Source organism: Euphorbia lathyris, chromosome 8 (genome assembly GCF_963576675.1).
Source record: "Euphorbia lathyris chromosome 8, ddEupLath1.1, whole genome shotgun sequence".
Lineage (NCBI taxonomy): Eukaryota > Viridiplantae > Streptophyta > Magnoliopsida > Malpighiales > Euphorbiaceae > Euphorbia > Euphorbia lathyris.
In genome coordinates this window covers 35,668,380-35,694,766 of record NC_088917.1, presented here as the reverse complement: position 1 = coordinate 35,694,766, position 26,387 = coordinate 35,668,380, and the positions used below count along the sequence as shown (strand labels likewise).

General features: G+C 39.4%; 1 protein-coding gene across 2 annotated transcripts; it reads right to left on the bottom strand.

Annotated features, from left to right (window-relative positions):
* Window positions 1–6,485: 6,485 nt before the first annotated feature.
* Window positions 6,486–9,389, bottom strand: LOC136203140 (small ribosomal subunit protein uS3x). 2 transcript variants are annotated; one of them, XM_065994214.1, is made up of 7 exons: window positions 9,279–9,389; window positions 8,846–8,911; window positions 8,366–8,513; window positions 7,907–8,078; window positions 7,211–7,265; window positions 6,970–7,101; window positions 6,486–6,857 (listed from the first exon to the last, which is right to left on the bottom strand). In XM_065994214.1, exons 2-7 carry the CDS (start codon window positions 8,873–8,875, stop codon window positions 6,687–6,689), a joined length of 708 nt encoding a protein of 235 aa, XP_065850286.1. In that variant the 5' UTR covers window positions 8,876–8,911; window positions 9,279–9,389; the 3' UTR covers window positions 6,486–6,686. The 2 variants fall into 2 exon arrangements, with proteins under 2 accessions (XP_065850286.1, XP_065850287.1); XM_065994215.1 differs by lacking the exon at window positions 9,279–9,389 and adding an exon at window positions 8,994–9,016.
* Between the last annotated feature and the right edge of the window lie 16,998 nt (window positions 9,390–26,387).

Below are 26,387 nucleotides of genomic sequence, written 5' to 3'. Positions count from 1 at the left end.
TCAAGAGCGGTAGTCTTTGCCTTTTTCAGCATTGGTTGGTATCCAGGTCCGCCTGCTATGACATTAATGGTACCTTTCCCCTTCTTCTTTGGGTCCTCTTTGGATCTATCACCATCTCCTTTCTTGCCATCATTCTGGATGAACCGATCCAATTTGCCTCTCTCGATGAGACGCTCGATTTCCCGAGCTAACTCCCAACATGCATCGGTGTCATGGCCATTTTTCCTGTGATATTTACAATAATTTTTAGGATTTTTAGCAGTATTGGTGTACTCCCCCCCCCCCCCCCTTGGTTCGGGGTATGAAATGCTCCGTTTGTGTTGATTGTTCTCGATCCACATAAGGACTTCACTTTTAGAAGCGTTGAGAGGTGTGAAAGAGGTGACAAACGTTGATTTATTCTTAGAACCCCTTTGCCTGCTTCTAGAGGAAGAATCCTGATGTTTGTCTTTGTCTCTATCTCGATGGCGAGATTCGCCCTTATCCCTTTTGGGCGATGACAGTGATCCTCGGCGAATGTCATCCACCTCGATAAAGTCTTTACAACGCTCCATCAATTCTGCCATGCTGGTGGGTTTCTTTCGAATTAGATCTTCTTGCAAGCTTTTACAAGTGGTGTTTCTCACAAAACATTCCACTGCTACGGAGATATCCACATCAACGATTTGTATGCACAATTGGTTAAAAGTGTCTACGTACTCCCGAAGGGATTCATTCGCCTTCTGCTTTAACTCAAAAAGCTTTCCGGATTTAACCACTGGAGGAATACAACCGGCGAATTTAGCACAAAATTCCCTGCTCAATTGATCAAAACTGTTTATTGAGCCCGGAGGTAAAGACTGAAACCACCCGTAGGCTGGACCTCCTAGCGTGGTGACAAACATTTTGCAGAGCACAGGCTCGGTGGCACGGTTGAGTTTGAGCAGGATCCGGTATTTTCTGACGTGAGCTTCCGGATTGTCAACACCTGTATAGATAGCGAGATTAGGTATTTTAAAAGCTCTATCAGTTTCTTCCGCCTCAATCCAAGCTGCGAAAGGCGAATCTCTATTGGCGAACGGATTATGCCTGGCATTTTCCTCATTCATACAGAGCACCAGAGCTCTAACTCTATCATCGAAATTCTCCGGATCCGCCCTTGGGCGACCCCTTCGTGGAGATCTGCTTGGAGAAGAAGAAGAACTTGACCCATATGATGGATCTGATGGCGAACGCCTTCCTCCACTTTCGCGTCCGCCCCCTCCTCCGTTACTACCTCCTCCGCCTCCCCCTCCTGGGAGAGCTTGCCCACTACCTCCTCCATGGCTTCCCGACGGGATGTGTCCAACAGTTCCCGAGGGTGGTGGTCCACTCAAATGGGTTGTCTCTGCTGGCCTTTTACTCCGTTTACGACCAGTAGATGGGGGCGATCTGCCCCGACGTGAGGATCTTGGTTGTCGAGGCGAGGGTGATTTGGACCACCTACTTTTCTCTCTTCTACGCTTTTTGTGCGTTCGCCCCTCAGATCCGCCAAGGGAGAGATTCGTCCGTGGGCGCCTTGGGATATCGAACCCGCCTAGATTTAATCCAAGACCCGTAGATCCGCCCGGAAGGGTTGAATCATTCCTTTGACTTCCTTCTGCGCCACCAGGGAATAACTCCCTATTGATTTGTTGTTCTCCAGCTGCCGACGTAGTAGTTACCATGGAATCCGTGCTGTGAGCTTGGAGAAAGGAGGAACTCTGGGCGCCCGGTCCAAAGTTTAACAAGGGCTAGGATGATACAGTCGATGTGGACGCCATGCTCCAATATGGAGGGAGGGTCATGAATGACCGCAGGCGATTCCCCGTCTCGGGTCCAAACCGCTCTCCGATTGTTTGTGCACACATGTTGATGAAAGCATCAGGGTCCATACTACTTTCGACGTGCGTTGCAAGAGCAGTTGAATCTGCGCGACCAGCACTAGATGGTGTAACTAATGGTGTTTCAATCCCTAAAGAGGGATTCTGATCTCCAGTTGTCATAGTTTCTTAATGTGAACGAAAAACCCTTTGTTTGATTAAGGATTCCACGATCACCGCACCAATTGATAACAAGTAGTGAAATTCTGATCAACGTCCGTCCCTGTGGGGGCGTCGTTGGGTTCGACGGGGGGAAGCTCCGATGCCAAAGTCAGTAAGGTGAATCAAGGAAACAAACTGAATTGACAAAGGTTGTGAGAATGTGTACCTTGATAGCCTAGGGAATCAGGCTATTTATAGCTAGGAAGTCGTAACCTTCAGGCAACTAGAAAGCCTCCATTAATGCTCCATTAATGGCGGTTACAAGTTATCTTTAACCTGACGGTTAGCTAATTGATAACTCATTAATGATCTTTATGGCCGAGTCGGCAACCAGCCGTTACAGTGGCGAATCAGGTGAATGAAGAGATTCGCCTCATAGGTCCGCCAGCGGATCTCTCTGAGCAGATCCGTGGAGATCCGCCTGCCGGCTCCCCTTTGGGGATCAATACGCGGCGTTCTCAAGGTGAATATCCCTTTTAGTCCTTGGGATAATATCTCTATGTTATCAACTACTTTATAGTCATTATCGGTTCTGAAATCCTCCAAATAATGCCCTGGAATCCAGTGTTGGGTTAAGTGAAAGTTTTTATGCACCTTTGGACATGTGTGCTCGAAAGTCCTTGACTTGATTTGGAAGGTCTGATTTGCTTTATCCTTCTTATCCACCTTCGAAGCCTGTACCCTCCACCCATAACTTTTATTCTTGCATATTGCACAAACTTTATCTTTCACATTGGGATTGAACCATTATTTTCCACCTACAAGAAGCAATTACACTATGTTATTAAGGAAAGATGTACACTTTAAGAATTAAATATAAAAAAAAACATAACATGTAAACCACTAACCTGTTATTGATTCCATGATTTTTGCAAGCTTCCTTGAACTAGCTAAAACAACATTCCAATTTGAAACAGTGGATTTTGTATGTCATGCACACTAAATACTGGAAATCGTGCATGGCCCTCATCTTCTGAATCCCTATATGTGTGTGACTCGTCCTCATCCTCATACTCGGGCTCATTATCAACTACTTCAATGTTCATTTGTGAGTCCGTACGAGTAGCTCTCACACTACTCCACTTCCTCTAAGTCTTCCCAATGGGTTTCCAGTTTGTGCATTTTGCACCCTTTCTGCCAAATCTTCATCGCCTCCTTCTAATGGATAATCATCATCATAAAAGTAGGGGTGCTAATAGAGTGGGGGGGGGGGAACTGAAAACCGTAAAGATCCGAACCGACGGGGTCGGAGGAAAACCGAAATTTTTGGGTACGGGACCAGGGACAAGGGAAATTTTAGCCCCGAGGATTAATTTTGAGCGGGGTGGGTGTTACTATCCCCGAACTATGAGGATCCCCGCCCCTGAAAACCCGTCCGTAAAAATAACCCAAAAATCCCAAAAAAAATAAAAAAAATATATTATATATATCTATAAGATAATATATATACGTTAATTAAAAATAAAAAAAATCTTAATAAAGTTTCTTAAAAAAAGTTTACTATCTTTCAAATGCTTCACTGAGATGATATATATTCACTATCTTTCAAATTCAAGTGACCTGAATATATTGTAAGTAAAGTTCCACTTGGAAAAATAAAAGCTACTTGTATGAGTAGCCACACATTCCATTGCATATCAACAAACCTTTTCCCTACATACCATACATGTTAAGTTCTTTGATAAATATATGGTCCAAGTAATTATTTTTTAGATTGGTCATAGAAAATAACGGCATAAAGACGAATCTATGATGGTACCAAGCAGATAGGATAAACTAAATTACAAATCACTTTTTAAAATTTTAATTTGTATTTAGGGTTTGGAGACTCCCCGTCGCCCATAGGCAACCGTGTGGATGGGTGTGGCTGCTAAAAAATCCCCAAACACTTTTATAGGGATTTTTTGAAACCGTCCCCGAAAATATTGGAGGCGGAATGGGGAATGCAACCATGTCCCCCGTCTTGCCCCCTTGCCACCCCTACATAGAAGTCACATGGTTCCTCAGCAGGTTGAGCTTGAGCAGCTTATGGTTAAGGTTGACCTTTAGCACTTGAATCTTCCACGGTTGTAGCTATTGACTCTTTCACATTTGGTGCTCTTGACACTTCCATATTTGGAATCGTTGACTTATCCCTTGTACCCATATAATTATCAAACCATTCATTTATATCAAAATTTGGTGCATTTGGTTATGGATTGCAATCATTCTACGTAGTTAGTTCTGGCTCAACATCATCGTGTTCTCCCTCATGATGTTCAGTTGCTTCAACTTCAGGTTCATGTGTAATATCATGATATTCAGTATCTTCCTAAATCTTTGTATTACTGTTAGCACGTACAGGTTCTTCCTCGTGATTTTCAATTGCTTCTTACATCTCTGTATTGTTGTCAGCACGTACAGGTTCTTCCTCGTGATTTTCAATTGCTTTTTACATCTCTGTATTGTTGTCACCACGTACATCTTCATACCACTCTATAAAAAAAACTAGCTTGTAGTAGCAGTTGTGCCCTTAGCTTTATGTCGCTTGGAATGTCTCATAAGAGGTACAGGTTCCTCTTCAATCTCTTTTATCACAACCGTACTGGGAATTGAAGAGGCCTGCAACAAGTGTATCTATTTTTTAATTTCTTCAACAATATCTTTCACATACAAATTTATTGTTCCATACTTACCGCCCTCAATGGCCATATTGTACACATCTCTATCATTTCCTAAAATTTTTAAGTCTTTCAAACTACTCTTCCAATAATATCTTACTATTAAGGACAAGGTGTCCCAATGAGCATCAAGCCAAATATATTTCTTGTCATCGAAATAATTATATTCACCAAGATCCCTATCATAATTTATAATGATATCGAAATATCCATTCTCTGGATTTGCATATACATACACACATCTATCAACAATGAAAGCACTAATAAAACCAAAGTTTCATATACAATACAACAGTACATCATTTCATAAAAACATAGTGCTACTAATAGGTTAAGAACAAAGGCCCAATAACATAGTCATATTATAAAAAAAAATCCATACTTTTTCAAAAAAAAACAAACAAAACTAGTAAATAAACACCAAATCAATGACTGAGAGTCATATTCAATAAATAAAATCCATACTTTTCCAGATAAATTACATTAAATGTACATGAACTATACCCCAATTTACACTTTAGTACCTAAATTACATTTTGTCCCAAAAATATATTCTAAGTATAGGTGACCGCATATTTAAATACCCGCGACCGGAAGTAACCAATTAACACTTGTTTGACCAATGTAACACTTAAAAATGAGATCCATTTGACTCTTTCTCCCTGTGTCTCTCTCCCTCTTTGTGCTTCTCCCTCTTTTTCTTTGATTCGAATAAGAACCTTCCATTTGACTCTCTCTCCCATAAAAAATATGGAATTAAAATAGTTAGTAAAACTTTAACGACAAACATTGTGTACTTCACTTGAAGGGACGTACACAAGGACCCGGGCCCTCGGTATTTAATAAACATTGTGTACTTCATTTTCTTATACAAGTCATTTTAGAGTATTTCTCAGAAATACTATATTGGTTAATTAAAATAATATACTGATTTACTTCAAAAAAAAAATACTATACTGATTAATTAAAAAAAAAATTTCTCATATCACTATTGAAGAATAAGCATTTAAATATTAAAAAACACATACCAATACAAAAAAAAAATATTTGAATCAAAAAACTAAATTAAAAGTTCTTGAAATCCTAGATAATTTTATTTGAAAAAAAAAACCCAATTTACTAGAATGACTTGTATAAAGGAATGAATGGAGTATTAAATAACAAAAAAAATAACAAAAAAATTGTAAAAAGAAAAATGTGAAATCTATTTTTAAAACCAACTCATTAATCCAACTTCCCAAAATTAAGATTAAAATTACTCTTAGTTACTAAGATTATGAATACTAGCATTATTGGCAAAATTACACCATTAAGAGTAAAATTACTCGAAACCAAAATTGCACCATTAAGAGGAAAATGCACCATTAAGAGTAAAATTACCAGAAACCATGATCAGAGTATTTTTAAACCATATAGAATATAAAAAAAAAAAAAGCACATTTTTTTTAGTAGTACACCTACAAAAAGTTGATTGTATCCCCTCGATATCCCTCAATCGATGCAAAAGAATCACAGAACTTCCTAGTTTCATTTGAATTTCTGTACAGCTAGACTGCACAAGGCATTTGCTATTGGACGACCTTCGAAAATGTCTTGCTTGAAAGTATCCTAGGACACTTGGTATACCTATCCGTGACACAATATCAACACATCCAGTTGTGGTTTTGAGAGCCAACAAACCTCTAAACAACAAATGTAAGTTTCGTAAATGATTTCAAGAGAATTTTCAAAACACAATTGAAGGCTTAAAATATTAGTTGACAAATAAAATTTAAGGCAAGACTGGTAAAACAAAAATGTCAAGAACTCATAAGATTACTCCCTTCCCTTGAGACAAATTTGAGTTGCTAATTAATAAAAGCCAGCAAAAAATAACTAACTCGAGTCATACAAGCCACTAGTATCTTTTCTCCCCTAACAATATATATAAAAACAAAAATCCATGAAATAAGTAGTCCAAACTTATTCCCTCCATGCTCAAGATTTAGGCAACTGGAATTTCAATATTGGTGGTGGTAAGCACGGGTGGTGGAACATGCTCCTCTTCTTCCTTTGGAGGATGGATAGTGACCAAATCAGGCAATGGTGTCATTGGACCCACCTTGCCCTTAGGATCCCAGTCAAGCATTATCTTAACCTTGATACCAAGAACACCCTAATACCACACCAAGTACCAATAAGAAAACAGCAACTAAGGACTCCAGAGAAACACAAGGCATTGTTGGACTACTATAGATATAAACATATGGGGATGAGAAATAACTGACCTGTCTTAGAAGCACGTGTCTCACGGCAGCGTCAATATACTCCTTAACAGGTTGACCGGAAGATATCATGTATCCATCCTTGAACTTCATTGACTTTGCTCTCTGAGCTCTGAGTTTTCCACTCACAATAACCTACAATAATAGTCAAGAGTGAAGCTACAAAAACAATACATGATTGCATGAAATGAAAGTTTGAAGATTCAGAGAAAGCAAAGTAATGAAAAGTCCAAGGAATATATACCTCACATCCTTTTGCACCACTTTCCATTATAAATCTCAACACACCATAGCATGCCCTGAAAAATAAATAAAATTCCACTCATCAAACTCATGTTTGCTCAAGTATTGAAGCATGCATAAGAAGACTGAACTGCAAGTGTTGAAACAAACGGAAATAACAGAGGAAAACAAATAAATAAATGAATTACTATCCCTGGTACCTTCGAGTACAATATAAGCAAAAGTTAAGATAACATTACACCAAGTGGTCAACCCACAAGTAGTACAAACACACTAGTTCCCAAATCATAACAGCAGGATAAGCATTTAAACACACCAACATACATACGACCACACATGATGGGTAGTGTGGGAGGATGCTATTAAAAAAAAGAACAACTTATCACAAGCATTACCGGGGCAAAAAGTATCAAACTATTAAAGTAAAAGCACGCTACAAATTTTCCTTAGGTAATACAAACTAAATGGCATCACAAGATGATATTTGTGGGAAACCAACTGGCTGTAAAGAAACATGCTCTAGAAAATGGAAGGGTAACCAACCAACTAAATCGCTAGAAAGAACAAGCAAACAATGTAGAAGGAGTGTGGATAGACAAATGACAACAAGAGGGGAAAAAATCAACAAGAACTAACAGAAAAATAGAACTTCATTCAATGATCAACAGTAAACACTGTCTAACTAATCACAACATACCTACGAACAGCAAGGCCTCCAAGGAGCTTGTAACGGAGTGACTCAGCCTGTGCAATGGCACAAAGACCCCTATTGTTAACTTTCTCAGCATAGAGTTCAACACTGTTTTCAGGAAACTTAAATCGCTTCTGAACAACAGAAGTCAGCTCCCTGATTCTTCTTCCTTTCTCACCTGATGAAAAAGAGAGTCAAGAACTAATGGTGAATCAAGGCACTAATATGATTTGATTATAGACTAATGTAGGTAACAAAAGAAAAACACTATAATCAAGCCTTTGCTAAGTTCCAGTTGTAAAGTTGCATCTGACATATCAAACAACAAACCAATGCAATTGATATTACAAAATCAAACAAGGGCCAAATAAAACACCTTGCTCACTCAGTTTAGTTGGATTCTTTTCAAATTTATACAAAGACTTGTATGCCGAAAAATTCAAAAGAGAAGGCCTTTGTAGTTACCAAGAACGTTTTGGGTGCGAGTGGCCCTGATGATGATCTCAGTACGCATTGGAGTGACCCTAACTTCCACACCAGAATATCCATCCTCAGCAAGCTCTCTCGTCAGAACCTCATTGAGCTCAGCGTAGAAAACACCGTCTGCAACAAACTGCATAAAAAAGGAAGTGAAATTCCATCGATGAATCCATATTCAGATAATAGACAATATAAAATTTCTATTCCTTTTCCTATATCAGTTCTGATTTAAAAACAAATGGCAAGTAATCTTTAGCAACTCAAATGTAACTCAAAAAACGGGGAACAAATCTAGAATTGCTAAATAAATCGAAAGTAAATTGACGAAACCGATCCATGATTCCAAATACTTGTCAAGCAACTTAAGCTAAGCAGAGTTCTATTTGGAAATTTCATAACAATTTTCCTAAGATATGACGATAATTAAAGAAAACTAAGAAATAAAATTGAGAGAAATGGAGTTACCTTGCGCTTCTTACTGATTTGGGTAGCCATCTTTTCGAGCTTAGGAGTTTTTTAGCAGATGAAACCCTAAAATATCGACCAAACTATTAGCCAAGCGGAAATAGCAGGAAGGATCAAATTTGTTTGGGTTTCAAATTTCTTACACAACCTTTGCTATGTAATTCAAAACACAAACATCTACAGGAAAGAATTAATTTTCTCCTACAGTTTCAAAAAAACACCATTCCCTTTACTGTGTGAGGTAGCAGTTCCTAATTTTTCAATCGAACTCCAGGAAGTATGAAGAAAAGAAAGAACGCGTTATTAAATGAAACTAATCACACAAATTTTCAGATGCTGCAGATAACATAAAGCAAGAAGACGTTGTTCACTTTGCAGAAACATAATTTCATATGCCCGATAACAACTGAGTGAGAGAGAGAAAAAGACATACCAGTTAGGGTATGAACAGCGGCGCCGGAGCCGGAAGTGAATGAGAGGGAGAAGCAGCCGCCGAGGCGTGATTTGTGAATCTGTAAAAGAGAGGAAGAAAATAAGTTGTTTATATTTATACTCTAAATAATGGCTTAACCCTAGATAGAGTAGAATATCATTTTTAACTTTTTTAATTCACTTCGGTTAACTGAAACAGGTGATTAGTAAAATACCGAAAATTGTTACAAAAAAAAAATAATAATAAAATACCGAAAATAAAAAAAATTAAATTAAATTAAAAACCATATGCTGATCTATCAGTTTCGACTAACCATTTTTTGGTCTGGTTATAATTCGGTTTTTCGGTATTAGATCATTAATATTACCTGTGGGAAGAGTGGTGATATGAGGACTTTTAATACACAGATTCCGAGCATCCGGTAGCCACGTATCTCTATAATTCTAACGAATAAATAATTGTAACTCTAATAAATAATAAAGTTAAATAAAAACTCCTTTATATTAAAGATAATAATAAAAAGTATTCTATTAACGAGGTTATAAAAAATGTGGACAGGATTTTCGGAAATTAACCGGTGATTAATTGGATTTGTAATTTTTATATTTTTATAATTTTTAATAAATAAATTATTATATAAATACAATTAAAATATAAAATGTAATATAAAATTCAAGACAGTATTCGATCTATTCACAGGTGTAGAGATGATCTTGATTTCTGCGCTTGGCAGCCCTCTACGAAGGGTATTTTCTCTGCCAAAGAGTACTATTCGATTATGAGTCCTAGTTCATCTTCGGTGGACTGGTATAAATTTGTTTGGAATGCTCACACTCCCCTTCTCGTTCCTTCACTTTCTGGAGAGTTTTGCATGGCCTGGTTCCGACACACGACCTCCTACAGCATCTTAGATTCTCTTTTGCCTCTCGTTGTGTTCTCTGTGTGGTAGGGATGCTGAGTCCATTAACCACCTATTCATTAGTTGTTCTTTTGCAGATTCTCTTTGGAGGGCCCTTAAGTTTCACTTTGACTGCTCTTTGCCTCGTTATTCACAATTCATCCACTTCTTCAGCTCTCTTCGTAGCATTCATTTTGGCTCACAGGTGTCGATGATCTGGCGTGTTGCCGCTGTCATTTGCATTTGGTTAATCTGGCATTGCAGGAATGAAGCAATTTTTAAAGAAGTTTCTCCTTCTATTCAGCACTCGAAGATCACCCTCTTTCGAATGATTCGAGAGTCCTTTGCCACTTCTAAAGGTTTTTGCTCTTCACGGAGAGATGATGTTATCTTATCCCGTCTTCTGGCTTCTCCTATGCCGCCTCCGGCTCCCAACATTATTCCGGTCTATTGGCTTAAACCTCCTCTGGGCTGGGTTAAAGTCAATGTGGACAGCTCTGCCTTTGGCACTCCAGATTTTTCGTAACTATCGTGGATTTCCCAAAGGCTGTTTTGCTTTTTCTACCCCTCCTTCTTTTGCTTATATGGCTGAATTGAGAGCCGCTATTTTTGCAATTGAACTTGCTTGGGAGAAAAATTGGCATCAGCTTTGGGTTGAGTCAGACACAATGTACGTTGTTAATCTGCTTAGATATCGTTCCATGGATGTTCCTTGGAGTATTCGTCAAGAATGGTTGCATTGTCTCAGTATTTGCTCTAGGATGAACATTCTTTTTTCACACATCTTTAGAGAATGAAATAGAGTTGCTGATGCACTTGCAAAGTTTGGAGTCTCTTCCTCAGTGATCAATTGGTGGCCTTCGGCTCCTGCTTTTTGCCACAGGTTTATCAATGATGACATTTGTAGTATTTCTCACTTACGTTTTTCTTGACTTTCCTAAACTTTTCTCCTCCCCCTTTCTTTTTGTTTGTTCTCCTTCCTCTTCTCTTGTTCAAACACTCATTTTTCGTTTATTAATATATTGCGGGTTTGTCAGTTCTTGGACCACGGGTGCTCACCCCGCCCAAGTTCTGTCTCGTCCCAATTTCTATAAAAAAAAAAATAAAATAAAATATACTATGTAATAATAATAATAATAATAAATATTGAAAATAAAAAACATATATATTTTAATATTTGTTACACTAATGTTCTTTAAAATAAAGATATGCCAACAAAATAACATTAATAATAATATATATATATTTAAGATAATTTTATGTTTTTTTTTTTTTGAAGCCTTTTATGTATTTTATTTTAATTTTTAGTTATTCAATAATTTATTTAAAATTAAAAATTGATATAAAATTAAATGGTTAATTTTTAAAAAAATGACTGGATCCGTTGAGAGCCGCCTAGGTTCGCCTAGGCTGCCTAGAACTGCTTGGAACCGTCTAGGCGGCCAAAAATTCGTAAACAGATTTATACCGTCCGATTTGAGAAAATCGGAATGATGTTCTAAAAATCCTCATCTAGGCGGCCGTCTAGACCGATTTTTAGAACACTAGATATTAGCTGAAACTTTTGAATTAAATAATTTTTTAATATGGTATTAGAGTTTCTTATATCAAGTGGTTGCGGATTCGAATCTTGACAACTCTCATTTTGTTACTGGAATTTCAACACATCATAAGATGGACAAGTGTTGTGCACGTTTCAAGCCTATTCATGTGCATGTGTAACAACAATAATAATAATAAATAATAAAATTTATTATTGAATTTTACCTATCACCTTAAAATTTGGAGTCAAATGGTTTCTTGATATATTAATAGAGCATCTTAGACCAAATGGTTTCTTGATATGTTATTAGAGCACCTTAGACCAAATGGTCGAGGTTTAAATCCTGACATTTGTTATTAAAAATTAACACATGGTAAGATGAGGTTGTATTGTACACGATTCGAATCCAAATGACATTCACATGCAGAAGTGTATAAAAGAAATAATAAAAGTTATTATTGATTCAAAAAAAAAAGTTATTATTAGATCTTACATATTAGCTAAAGCTTTTTGGTCAAATGCTTTTTAACATCCTACACTTTTGTTATATATTTTTGAAATCGCGATTAAAAAAATTCTTACTTTTAATTATTTAAATTTAAAACTGTTTAGACGCTTGTAGAGTTCTTATCTTGATTTAGACCACTTTAAATTGTTGAACATGTATCGTTTGTTGAAATTTCCGGAGAACTTATTTGAAACCTTTGTAAAACTTGTTTAAAAAAAATTGTATCGAAATTTATTTTCAAAATGGAGATTCAATTCATAGCAAAAAGTAAGTACCGTGATGAGGAAAGCGTGTTTTACTTAATTTCTGCATATCAAACATCTTTCAATCACTTGCGAGTGAGACATCACAAATTGAATAAAACCTTGTGGTTATGAAGAGGAATGTAACAACCTCGTCGAATACCATGTAAATATTATATGTTTGGTCCAAGTCTTATATTTTGAGACTCTCGCAACTTTAAAACGTATCTACATGTATTGGAAATCCACTTTACTAATATAGTCTAGTCATTCTCTCTCCATTTCTTACATAGAAGTCAATTCATTTCTATCTCTTTAGATATCCTCTAGGGTCACTCCTTGCTCAGACCTTCCACCCCCAGTGCCACCCCTCGGGAACATATCGCTACAGACCTACCATCTTTCGCCTAGTTCATCCTCGAACCAACACATCATATGTGAAGGTTCGCCTCTGATACTAGTTGTAAAAATCGGGTCCAATATTATATAAATATTGTCCTTTAGCCCAAGTCTCATTCCTTGACTCTCACGACTTTAAAATGTATCTGCATTTATTAAAAATTCCTTTTTTACATGGGAGTCGGTTTATTCATGTCCCAATCTTCATCCTCTAAGACTGCTCCTTGCTCAAGCGTTCCATCCTGACACCACCCTTGAGGATCTGGTCCTTACAAGAAACTTATGATTATGTGTTGGAAAATATATGTATATAAATGAAATTAATTTAAATTTCAACATACATCTCCCTTTATGACCAGTCGTCTCCGTTCATGAATAGTTATGTTCGTTCGTTAACAGTTGTGTTCATTCGTGAACAATTGTGTCTATTCAAGTTCTATTTATACATAATGGAGCTATCAAATTTCACATATTGGAAAAAAATACTCTCTGAAAATTTCATGTTCTCTGTACGTTTATATTGTTCCTGTTTTTCTGCTTCGGTGATAAAGAATTTACGCACTGTAAAAGTTCACTTACATAATATGTTGTATCCTAAGAGACGATTATCAATAGTGCAAAATCTGTCTTAAAGATACTGCTAACACAGACTTCATATTAGCCTAACTGTGTTTTGTTATTCCAGTTTTATTGTCCATACACATTTCTATTCTAGTTTTATTGTCCAGTTTTATTCGTTCTACTTTTTTTGGATTAATCACCTCTAACATTCTTAAGACAGATTATGTTTTCTGATTTTTCAAAGAACAAACTGATATATGATAATATGTTAATTATGTTTAAAATAACTGATTTAAAAAAATACATAGTAAAATACAATAATAAAGGCTAAACTTAAAAGCAATAGTGTTTTACTTAAAAAAAAGACAAACGAGTTTCATTACATGACCCATTAGTCAGAAAACTAGACACAAATTGCTCCGATTGAAACTCAATTAAATAATGAATAATGAAGGGTTAATACATATATTTTCCCCTGTATTATCACGGATAAACAGATATGCGCTTGCATCAAATAAACCCACAAAATTACCTCTGGATTTTTCACAAACCTGCAATTATACCCTAATCTAACAGACCTACTAAACGGCGTTCACATCAAACCTTCTTATCTCCATCAAACTTCAGATTCATCAAACAACCATTTCCTTCTAACACCGATCGTCTCCGTTTAGCTTTCGGCCAACTCTTCACATGACGGGAATCTCTCATTTTCCACCGTCCCTTTCCCCTCTTGTCCCACTTCTGCGGTCGGCGATCTCTCTACCAGTTGTCACTCTCCGTTAACCGGTGCGGTTCTTTCGTCTACATAACTACTACATAATACATACTATGATGCAGGCATTCCAATCAGCAGGTGGTGAAAATCAACCAGAGTCGTTTTACGGAGCATTCAACTCGGAAGCTGATGAGTCAGAAATACATCTGGAAACATAAAATTATAAGCAAACGACTGTAATCAGGTCCACATGATATAATAAAACCACGAGCATGACTTGATGCCATGTTCAAGGTTAAAAAAATGAATAACAAAAAAGCCCAGCAAAATCGTTAATCAAAGAAAGTTCTCATTTTTAGTAATGGAAAAATGGAATTTAATTGATCCGAAATTTGGGGAAAAAACACTAAAACCACAACAAACCCCTGATATGGTTGGGATCGGAGCAAGAGAATTAATCAGCTATTCAGATACTTGTGCAGGTATTGTGTTCAATTTGGAACACAGAAAACTTCAAAAGATCTAATACCTTCAATAGGAATCCACCTTAAATACATAATTAAATTGCAACCAAAATTTATGATAGAAGATACCGCAGAAATGTTAAATTCGAACCAGACAAAAACATTTTAGTAGAAGAAAAAATAGCCAGAAAAATCAGATCAAACATTACGGTAATAAAAATTGAGATCAAAAAGCAAATCCATCAAAAAAATAGATACGAAAAATAGAAGAAACTCACCCAAAAAGCTGAAAGAAGTAACATTTGAAAGATAACAAGCTGAAATCAACTTGATATTGTTGAGATTTAGCAACACGTAGAGCGTCCCTGTGAGGCGCCGTTGGGATCGGCCGGGGGCACTCCGATGCCTAAGTCAGTAAACTTCTTAAGAGAATAAACTGTAATGACAAAGCAAAGCTAAGAAGAGTGTGTAAGTGTACCTATGTTGTCATGTTACAAGGGTATTTATACAGGTTCAAGTGATAACTGTAATAACCTTCTCTTAATGCCCTTTTAATGAAGAGTAATGCTCCTTCAATGTAGTTTAACTCTATCTTCTAATCTCCGAGCTTTGGCGGCTTTTGAACTATCATTAATATTAGTTTAATGATAGTAAGTTACATCGTATAATCATCTGTTTCTTCCAGAAGCGGATCGCCATATGGGGCGGATCCCTTCTCGCCCTTCTTGTAAGGATCCCTAGCACGACACCTATTTCCAACTATAAGCTGTATGGCAGATCATAAGTGGAGCTCTACGAGACGACATCATATCCTCGTTATAAGCTACGTGGCGGATCGGAAGGAGGACTTTGTGGAATGATACCGTATTTCTATCTGTTCGCCATATATATCTTAGAGGCGACCCTTGATCTTGCTTTTTCCCTTTTAAGCCCTCCTCATAAGGGAATATCTTCGGTTTAATCCTTCATATTTCATGGCGGATGTTATCAGAAGCCTCCCCTAAATGGTCTTTTAAGTTCTTTAGGACTTTTCAGCTTCTTCGCATGCTATTAGCATTTATTGCACCTGACAGGCGCTTTTATCTAGGCCAATGATGTTTTTATAGGTGGCAGTTCTCGACACGGATTTCGAAACTATTTAATCATTTCACTAAATAGACAAGGCTTTCCTTTCAACTTCTTCCATCTTCACTTTTGCTCTCTACGATTCTCTTCAATCATCTGCAGAAGCTTAATCTCTCTCTCTACCTTTCGATTTTTTTTTATGTAAGTTCATCTCTCTACTGTAATTTCTCCATTCTTTCTTAAATTTTTGTTTATTGAATGCTTATTTCATCTTCTACTTCTTCTTCCGAGAGAACCTCGAGTTTGAACTTAAACTCTTTTTTGGTGCCTTCTTCGTTTCGTATTCCCATTGCGACTATGAAGGCCCAAAACCTTACCTTTGGAGAAGAAGCAAGTTCTTCTGCTCCTAAAAAGAAAGGGGCAAAATCCCCTAAAATGGAGGTGACCTCTTCTAGTTTTAGCTTCACCCTCTTGACAACTCTTCAATCTCTATACCCTTGGCTCCGAGCGGCTTCCTGCTTGGTTCCTACGCCTTATCAGAGACCTGCGTCCCCTCCTTAGGGTTATTTTGCAGTCTATCAAAGCCACGTTGAAAGGGGCTTTAGTTATCCGGTCCCCAAGATGGTTGGGGACATTCTTGAATTTTTCTATATCCCTATTTGCCAACTACACCCAAACGGTTGGTTAGACTTAATACTGGATACTTACTTGGCGGCGAATCTGGGCTTAATTCTGAGCCCTCGCATTTTCCGAACTCTTCACACCATGTCCAAGCGCGGGGTGGAAAGTCACATTACTTTTTCCAAATTGAAAGGGTATTCGCCTTTTCATAGTAAAATATCGAACGTCCATCGTTGGGAGCAAAGATTTTTCTTTGTGAAGATAGTGGAAGGCGTACCTCTCGGGTTTCCTACCGGATGGAACTATAAACCAAAAGAGAAGGCGAATCAAAAGTTTTACTTTACCCAAGAGGAGAAGAATACTCTACGGATTCTTCGGTCTCTCAAGCATGACTTTTGGACGTATGACCAAGCTTTGGCTATTATGAAGTCTGGCGAACCCTAGCGACGATACGAGACGGAGAGATCCGCTAAAATTCTTTCTACGCTTTTGAAGGTATCTTCTGCCTTTTTTGATCTGCCTTTTTGACCTGTTTTTGTCCTTCACCCCTTCTTGCAGGGGGAGAATTAACGCCAAGGATGTTATTGCAGAGAGGCGAAAGCTTCAGGCAGTTCTGGTCGCCTAGGAGAAGGCGAACGCTGCGCTTAGCAAGAAGGATGGGAAGCATCCTATAACCTTTGGTGCTCAATCCCCTCATTCTTCGAAAAAGGCCAGGGCGGTCGGTCCTCAGGAGCGAGTTTCACAAGCCGGTGAATCGGATCAACAAATGATTCCGGTGAATCCTAAGGTCTCCTTATTCTCCTCTTCCTTTTCTCAGGTATGCCTTTTCTTTCTATGTGTTTTTTATAGGGAATATTGGAATTTACCTTTGTCTTTAATCTGTTCTTCAAACTTTCAGTCCTCGAAGCCTGATCTTGGGGGTTATTGGTTGTCCACTTATGGCCTGGAGTTGGTTCTAGCTTCGGAGCATATAATGAATGGCATTGAAGAAGCTATCGGTAAGCTCCCTGTTGTTCTAGAGACGAGGGCCAAGTACAAGACCCTAACTCACCTTAAAATGATCAAGCGTCGGGCTTTGGCAGTATGTGTTATTCTTGATCTTGACATATTTTTATAATTCCCTTCTCTAACTTACTCTTTCTTTTATTATCTGTTTCAGACCATTGATCATTGCAATGTTGTGGAGGCGGACCTTACTGTGAATGCAGTGAATGAAGCCCGTCTCAATGAGCTAGAGGATGAAGCCTCCCTTGCCAGGTCCAATGCACAAGCGGCAAGTGCTTTGGCGAATGGTTTAAAGGAGAAGCTTGCTGATCTGGAGAAGAAGCTGGAGGAGAGGACCTCAGAAGCTGCCAAGTTATCTGAGGAGCTGAGGGCGGAGCAAGAGGGGCGAGAGAAGGATTGGGAGCTTGCGGACTCCGTGCCTACTATTATGGTGAACGTATCCTGGCGACTCTTTTGAAAGACTTCCCAGACGCTGGCATTGACGATCCCCAAGTGGAAGTGCCTTCCGAGAATGAAGCAGTTTACTATGCTTCTTTAGAGGATGCCAGGGCGGTCATGTTCAAAGAAGCTTTTGCCCCTCCCGCCATACCAAAGAAGAGTGGAGAGATCATTGACCTGGAGGGCGTTGTTCAGGACACGGAGGACGCCTTAGAGGATGGCGATGCTGCGCCTGGTGAGGATCTCCCTAAGGCGGGTGAATCAATAAAAGGTCAACATAACCCTGCTCCTGAGCTTACGCCGAAGTTTGTTGAAGCTAACCTGAGCGCCTCTCCTCTTGATGACAATGTTGATGACCTTACTGTTTAAGGTCTTCTTTTTGATGTAAAAAATGCTACAATATCATTTTGCACATTTCTCAATATTTATTTTGCTTCTCTTTAAGAAGTTTTCGCCTTTGGATGTATGCCTTTCACTTTAAGCATTCACTTAGTTATATGCTTTTTGGGAAGACATAAGTGTCTGAACTTATTCCCTGAACTGCCCCTTTTTAAGTCTTTCAGACTTGTTTCACCATATCAATCTTTCAAGTATTTAGACTTTTTCCACCATATTAATCTTTCAAGTACTTAAACTTTTCCACCATATTAATCTTTCAAGTACTTAAACTTTTCCACCATATTCCGGGGTAGGTGGCCAGCCGTCCCCCGGTAAGCTTGCGATAAGCTTTTAAGGATTTTCTTTGCGCAGGATGAATCCGCCCATTAATAGGATATCTAAACGACCACTTTACAAAGAAGTGTCTATCCGTTGTGGGACATTTATAATTTTGGATCCGCCCTATGAAGGGACTTTTAAAAGATTCTTTCACGGATAAGAGAATCTGCCCTGATATGGAGGGACTTTGTATAAAATCTCCTCACGGGAGAAGCAATGGAGAATCTGCCCTGTTGCGAAGGGAGAATTTGCCCTATGGAGGGGCTTTGCCTAAAAATCTCTTTACAAGAGATGCAATGGTGATCATAAATGGAGAATCTACGCCTTCCCTCTTAGTTAGAAGACATTTATGTATTATGTGCTAAAAAGAAACATACGAGCAAAAAATCAATTTCAATAACAATTCATTTATCGAGCAAGAAATGGCTTGCCTTTATTACAATGATGAATAGCCTCTCTTATGAGCCTCATTAAAACCTTATAACAAGAAAAAACCCATTGGGAAAAAATCTTATTCTAAGGAAAAAGAGTACTCAATGCCCTTTTCTTTCTACTTCTGAAAGTATTTGCGGAGATTCTGGATGTTCCAAGTTCTTGGTATCTCTGTTCCATCCATCTCCTTAAGCTTGAAGGTGGCGGCTCCAATTTTAACCACTACACGGTACGGTCCCATCCAGGTTACGCCTAACTTGCCTTTTCCATCTGTCGACTGGATTTTATCCGCCTTTTTCAGGACTAAATCCCCTTTATTTAACTCCATTAGGCGAGTGTTTTTGTTGTGATAGGAGGCGACTCGCTGCTTATAGGCGGCAATTCTAATAGAAGCTTTATCCCTCTTCGTTTCAAGATCATCCAGGCTTTGTCTAAGCCTTTCTTCATTCTGTTGCTTGCAATAAAAGGAGACTCGCCCACATGGGTTCTTGATTTCAATGGGGAGAACTACTTCGACTCCATAAGTGAGAGAGAACGGAGTTTCTCCGATCGCCACCCTGGGGGTTGTACGGTACGCCCATAAGACTGACATCAATTCATCTGCCCAGCATTTCTTCTTTTCTCCCAATCTTTTCTTAATCCCCTTGACAAGCATATGATTTGTAACCTCGGTCATCCCATTTGATTGCAGATAATAAACGGAGGTGAAGTTGTTGGTGATTCCCCAATCTGAGCAGTATTTCTTGAATTCTTCATAATTAAACTGTGTCTCATTGTCTGTGACAATTGTATGAGGTATGCCAAATCTTCCAATAACGTTGTCATGGAGGAAATCTATCATTCGCCTGGCAGTAATAACTAAAATGGGTTCGGCCTCCGCCCATTTGGTGAAATGATCTACAGCTACTATCACGAACTTGTATTTTCTCTTGGTAGGCAGGAAGGGTCCTACTATATCAATGCCCCATGTGGCGAATGGCCTGCCTTCTACGATTGGTCTTTGAAGCGCCTTGTGTACATGTGTCTCATTTGCGTGAATTTGACAATTGTGGCATTCTTCCACCATTTTCTTGGCATCTTTCTCTGCTGTGGGCCAATAATACCCTGCTAACCTTGTTTTTCTAAAGATCGTAGCATTGTGTGCTCCATATATTCCTTCGTGTAATTCCCAGAGAACATCTTGTCCCTCTTTTGTAGTTATACATTTTAACCAAGGCTGGCTAAAGGATTTTTTGTACAATTGATCCTCCATAATAGGATGATGAGTGGCCTTTTTGACCATCTTCCTGGCTTGATTTTTGTCTTCAGGCAAAATTCCTTCCTCTAGATACTTCACTATGGCGGTTCTCCAGCCATTCTGAGCCAACTGGACGATCGCCACTTCTTCCTTATCAAATGCCGACCTCGTTTTGATTGAAAACGGACATGTGAGGTCTTACCACTGACCTTTGGTGGAGGCTGCTTTGGCTAGGTGATCCGCCTCCATATTTGATTCTCGTGGGATGTGTATTATTTCCCACTTCACGTCCTTGCCCTCCAGTATAGATAGGATTCGCTTTGCTTCTTCCACATATTTTACCAAGGTTTCATCTTTGACATGGAAATTCTTCGTTATCTGGTTCACCATTAGCTTTGAATCGATGTATAGCACTACAGGCTCTGGTACAACTTCCTTCAACAGTTGTAACCCGAGGATAAGGGCTTCGTATTCTGCCGCATTGTTAGTTGTGGAGAAATCTAATTTGGCTACATAGCAGATTCAGACATATTCTGGCCCCTTTATTACTACTCCCACCCCTGCTCCTTCTTTTGAAGAGGCTCCATCCGTATGCATTGTCCATTCCTCTTTTTTGACTTTTGGCGAGCTTGTGAATTCCTCTGTGAATTCATTAACAAAATCTGCCAAAACCTGGCTTTTCAATGCTACCCTTCCCTCGTAGCGAATGTCGAACTCGCCCAGCCGTATGGACCATTCTATCAACCTGCCGGATGTTTCTGGCCGCTGCAACACCTTCCTCATTGGTATACTCGTTCGCACTATGACGGTGTGTGCTTGAAAATACGGACGCATGTGAATGGAAGTGACTACTACCGCCAACGCCATTTTGTCTAGCTTTGAATATCTTATCTCAACATCTTTCAACACCTTGCTCACATAATATATAGGATATTGCTGTCCTTCTTCCTCCCTGATTATGGCCGTACATATCGCTTTCTCTGTAACTGAGATGTATAAATAAAGGTCCTCACCTTTAGTTGGTCTACTCATCAGCGGTGGTTTAGACAGGAACTCCTTTATTCCTTCGAAGGCTTGTTGGCAATCATCATTCCAATCAAAGGATTTTTGCTTCTTAATCACTTCATAGAAGGGGAGGCATCGTCTAGCGGAGCAAGATATGAATCTTCCCAGAGCAATAATTAGCCCGTTCAGGCGCTGCACCTCTTGAAGGTTCTTTGGTGGCTTCATTTCTAATACCGCCTTTACTTTTTCAGGGTTGGCCGTGACTCCTTGGCGATTAATGATATAGCCCAGAAATTTGCCAGATGTGGCACCAAATGTACATTTTTCTGGGTTAAGCTTAATATTATGAATTTTTAATACATCGAGTACCTCTTTGATGTCCGCCGCATGTTCCTTCATGGTTTTGCTTTTGATGATCATGTCATCAACGTATATGGAGAAGTTATCACCCTTCTTATCCTCGAAGATCTTGTTCATCATGCGCTGATATGTGGCCCCTGCATTTTTTAAGCCAAAAGGCATCACCTTAAAACAATATGTCGCCTGATGTGTGATAAATGATGTTTTGATTCTGTCCTCAGGATGCATAGGTATTTGGTGATAGTTGGATTTCACATCTGTGAAAAAGTAGACCTCGTGCCCTGCCATTCCATCCACCAAGATGTCAATACATGGTAGAGGATAATTGTCCTTCGGGCACGCTTTGTTTAAGTCCGTGAAGTCAACACACATTATGTATGCTCCACCAGCTTTCTTAACTAGAACCACATTCGCCAGCCATTCAGTATAAATTACTTCTTCTATCGCATCCGCCTTTTTAAGTTTTGCGATCTCTTCCTCTATCGCCTTCTGTCTCTCTAGCCCATGATTTCTTCTTTTTTTTGTGACCGGTGTACCTTCATCCATTGTATTGAGTTTGTGGGCAATGAGGTTTGGGCTTACTCCTCTTAGTATTTCACTATCACCGGTAAAAACTTCCTGGCATTCAATGAGTGTTTGCATAATTGCCTCCTTGATCCCTAGGTGCAGCCCCTTTGCAATTTTCACCCTTTTTCCTTCGGAGATAAGGCATGTCTCTATCTCTCCTAGAGCGGTTGTGTTCATATTCTCCTCTTCTTCTTGTTCATCGTTATCTTCTTGTGGGCGTATGGTTAGAGACGCCGTATAGGTTTCTTGAGCTGTTTTTTGACTCCCTTTGACCATTATCCCGCCTTTTTCAGTTGGCACATACATAGTTAAATGGCGTACTGATATTAGGGCGGCAACTTCTAAGAGGAAAGGTCTTCCTAAGATAACATTATACGCCAGCCGGCCATCTAGGATGGTGAATTCTTGCTCTCCCTTCCAAGTCTGGTTTCCATCCGTGATCTCACATTCTAGCATTACTTGTCCCTTGGTTTGGACAGTGTGCCCGGTCACCCCTAGGATGTCCATAATAGTAGCTTCAACCTGCATTGGATCTATTTTCAACTTGGCGAATGCGCTTCTTGTGATCACATTGCACGAGCTCCCGGTGTCGATCATGACTCGCCTCATATCCCATCCTTCAATGTTCATCATGATTACTAATGCATCGGTGTGAGGACCACTAGTGGATCCAACTTCGGCGAAAGGTTTATTAAGAGCCACCTTATCAGAATCCTACATCCTTGCCTTTTTAGCGAGTGGTTGATATCCGGATCCCCCTGCAATAACATTGATCACTCCTTTGCCTTTGCCTTTGCCGCCTTCTTTTTCTTTTCCTTCACTTTGTTCATTTTGAATGAACCTGTCGAGCACCCCACGTTCAATTAATTTTTCAATTTCTTTATCCAGCGCAAGGCATCTATTAGTGTCATGGCCCTGCCTTCTATGGAACTTGCAATATGCCTTTGTATTTTTTCCCATCGGGATGTGTTGCTCGCCTTTGAAATCAGGGTATGTGACGTCTCTTTTGAATCTACTCTTCTCTAGCCATAATAAGACCTCATTCTTAGGAGTGTTAAGAGGCGTGAAATGAGATCCGCCTTTGGAGGGACGCTTGCTCCTTTGATCCGTCCATTTGCTATCAGTCCATCTGTTATCACGCCTACTAGGCCTGGCATCTGCCCATCTATTCTCGCGCCTGCTAGATCCGCCATGGTCTCTCCTTTCTGGTGAATTATGGCCTGATGATTCATTGTTCCTGTTGATGTCATCAATCTCCATAAATCTTTTGCAACGTTCAACTAATTCCACCATTGTTTTTGGTTTATGGATAACCAATTTTTCATGCAATCGCTTACACCTCGTGTTTTTAATTATGGCCTCTACCGCCGTATTTACATCAACGTCTGTTATATCCGTACATAAGTCATTGAATCGATTGATGTAGGTTCTCAATGGTTCACCTTCCTTATGCTTTAGATCATATAATGTTCTGCTTGACACCTTGCAGGGGATACTACCTGCAAATTTTGCACAAAATTCTCGGCTTAATTCTTCCCAGCTATTTATGGATCCAGCCGCTAGGGATTCGAACCATCCATAGGCTGATTCGCTCAATGTTGTAGAAAACATTCTACAAAGGATCCCTTCATTGGCTCCCCCTAGGTCCATCAGTTCCCTGTATTTTCTTACGTGTGCTTCAGGGTTTTCTGCTTTCTTGTACTGTGGCAAGTTGGAGGTTTTGTAGCGTCCATCTGTTTTGAATCCCATAATATAGGCGGTGAAAGGTGAATGCCTATTTACTTGATGGGCGTATCGTTCTTTATTCTGTTTTTGCTTTCGGGATTCCTCTTGGAATCGCGCCTCTACCGCCTCCGTAAACCTATCTGGAGAAACGGATCCTCCATCTCGACCTTTATTGTTATTTTCTCGTGGTCTGGGCAAATGTCTGTGACGTGATCTCGATCTATCCCTTGGTTCAGAATTATTCAGTGCTAGACCTGCACTAGCGGCGCCTCCTTGGGGTTGTTGTTGTGCAAACACCCTTCTGGCCCGCTTTGTTACATCGTTTTTGTTGAGAATATTGCGCGCCCTATCAGCCGATTCGTTGCCTAGTTCCTGTCGAACAGATTCCACCATTTGGTCAAAAAATGACTCGGGAGACCATTCATGTGAAGGTTGCACTATGTCGTCGGGAGGTGGTATAATTTGTTCAAGGGGACTGTTATTGGGGTCCTCGTTGGTAGGGGTATTCCCCGTATTTTTTGTAGTGGAGGTATTCCCAGTGGGATTATTTGAAGACATGTTTTGAATGTTCATCGTGTAACCCTATTACTATTAAGATTCCACCTTCACCGCACCAATTGATATTGTTGAGATTTAGCAACACCGTAGAGCGTCCCTCTAAGGCGCCGTTGGGATCGGCCGGGGGCACTGATAGCGTGCGCGCCTAGTGTGAGCTTTTCTTACGACGATTAAATGTGTATTGCGGTGAATGTGCTATGAATATGGATGTGATCTTTTAAATGTTCTTAGCTCTACTAGACACTACGACTACTTAGGGGCAAGTGTACCCCGTCGTATCAAGTAATAATCCGGTTAAGACCGGGTATCGAATCCACGGGATTTATAATTACAAGTATTAGACGACTCGGTTTTATACGTTATCTAAGCGGTGAATACTTTGAGTTGGTGTGAGACACAACTACAAACTACTCCTAACCTATTGGTGACACAGATTTATGTAATGGAAAACTCCACGGAGTGATATGGGTGACGATAAGTTATAAATATAATATGCAATAACTCCGAATATATTCGGTTGACGATTTACTCTTGCAAAGACGACTACGTGTAGTTCGACCGACCCGTGAAGTGCTTAGACTACGTGGTTCCTAGTCAAGGCGTGTCTAATGCTGGGGATCAGAAACTAGGGCCCGTAAGTTCCGTGGCTTGTCAATTCCTACGGTTTCCGATTTGTCACTTCCGGTAAGGCAACACCTATATGAATCCCTAAAGGTAGCCCGAATGGCGTCGGAAATCGCGTTCCCCTACACAATAGTCAATTATGAGTATCAAAACAAGCAATAAACATCAACACGTATATAGAAACGGAAATTGCAAATCATAAATTATAAATATGGAGGATAAAAATATAGAATACAACCAAGCCTAGTACATAGGATGAGATCAAGCTAATTAGCAAGTAAAGAGGGAAGAATCGGCCCTCGGAACTAGCCAACCGGACTCAAGGCCGTCTCTTAGGACTTGGAGGTGGAACTCTCGAGCTTGGTGATGAATGATGGAGCGGAACATTGATGGAACGCCGAAATAACCGAACAAGCTCTCGAGGTGGGAGAGTTTTATTACATAAACTGAATCTAAAACCAAAACTATACAACAACTATCTAGAAGAAGCAAAATGTAGCTATGTTCAAGGTAAGGTAAGGTAAGGTAAGGTGATAGAAGGTAGAAGCTCTAGAAGTCGTCTAAATGAGTGCTAGTCACTCTTATTTATACATCAAGCTAGGGGTAGAATTGTAACTTCACAAGGTACAAGTATGGAGCAACATTATTTGGTGCAGAAATCCCATGATACGCCCCGCGTAAGGTGATATACGCCCCGCGTAAGTGCCCATTCCGTCAGAAATCTCCTGCATGTGGACCAATTCTATGTCTAATTGTCTCAAATACGCCCTGCGTAGCTGAAGTACGCCCCGCGTAAATGAGTCTCTGATCTTTTTACGTTGAAGAACTACCTTTTACGCCCCGCGTAAATGGTGATACGCCCCGCGTATAGAGAGTTGACTCCGGGAGACAATGCAGTCTGACTTTCAGGATTAGGCCAATCATTTCCGACATGTGTCATACGCCCCGCGTAAGGTGTCATACGCCCCGCGTATGCTGAGTCATTTCCACATGGTGCCTGCGGATAAGACAATTATTTCTGACACCATGTTTTACGCCCCGCGTAAATGACGATACGCCCCGCGTAAATGGTGATACGCCCCGCGTATTTGAGTAGATTTTCACTCCTTCCTCGTACCTGAAATACAAATCTTTGAGAGTCGAGTTAGCTTGACGTTTTATTTTCTAATATTAATCAAAAATAAGGAAAATTAACCGAAAGTAAGGAATTTATTTTTATTTTGTTATTTTATTAAAACACTCTATTTTTGTAATTAAACTTATTTATTTCTTCTAAAATTAAACCGTAAATCACGCTAAAAGATAGGGACGAAACGCCCCTATCAAACCTCCTCGGACTTTAAAGTTTTACTTGTCCTCAAGTAAAAGAAATCGAAAGACAAGGGATTGAGATAATTGAGAAACAAACCGAAGGTTGGTTTT

What these genes read in the sequence shown, in the direction of transcription:
- LOC136203140 (XM_065994214.1), bottom strand. Translation starts at nt 8,875, where the DNA reads ATGGCTACCCAAATCAGTAAGAAGCGCAAG. An exon ending in AAATCAGTAAGAAGCGCAAG is followed by an intron (nt 8,514 to 8,845) that starts GTAACTCCATTT and finishes TTTTTTATGCAG; the next exon opens with TTTGTTGCAGACGGTGTTTT. An exon ending in TCGCACCCAAAACGTTCTTG is followed by an intron (nt 8,079 to 8,365) that starts GTAACTACAAAG and finishes CTTTTTCATCAG; the next exon opens with GTGAGAAAGGAAGAAGAATC.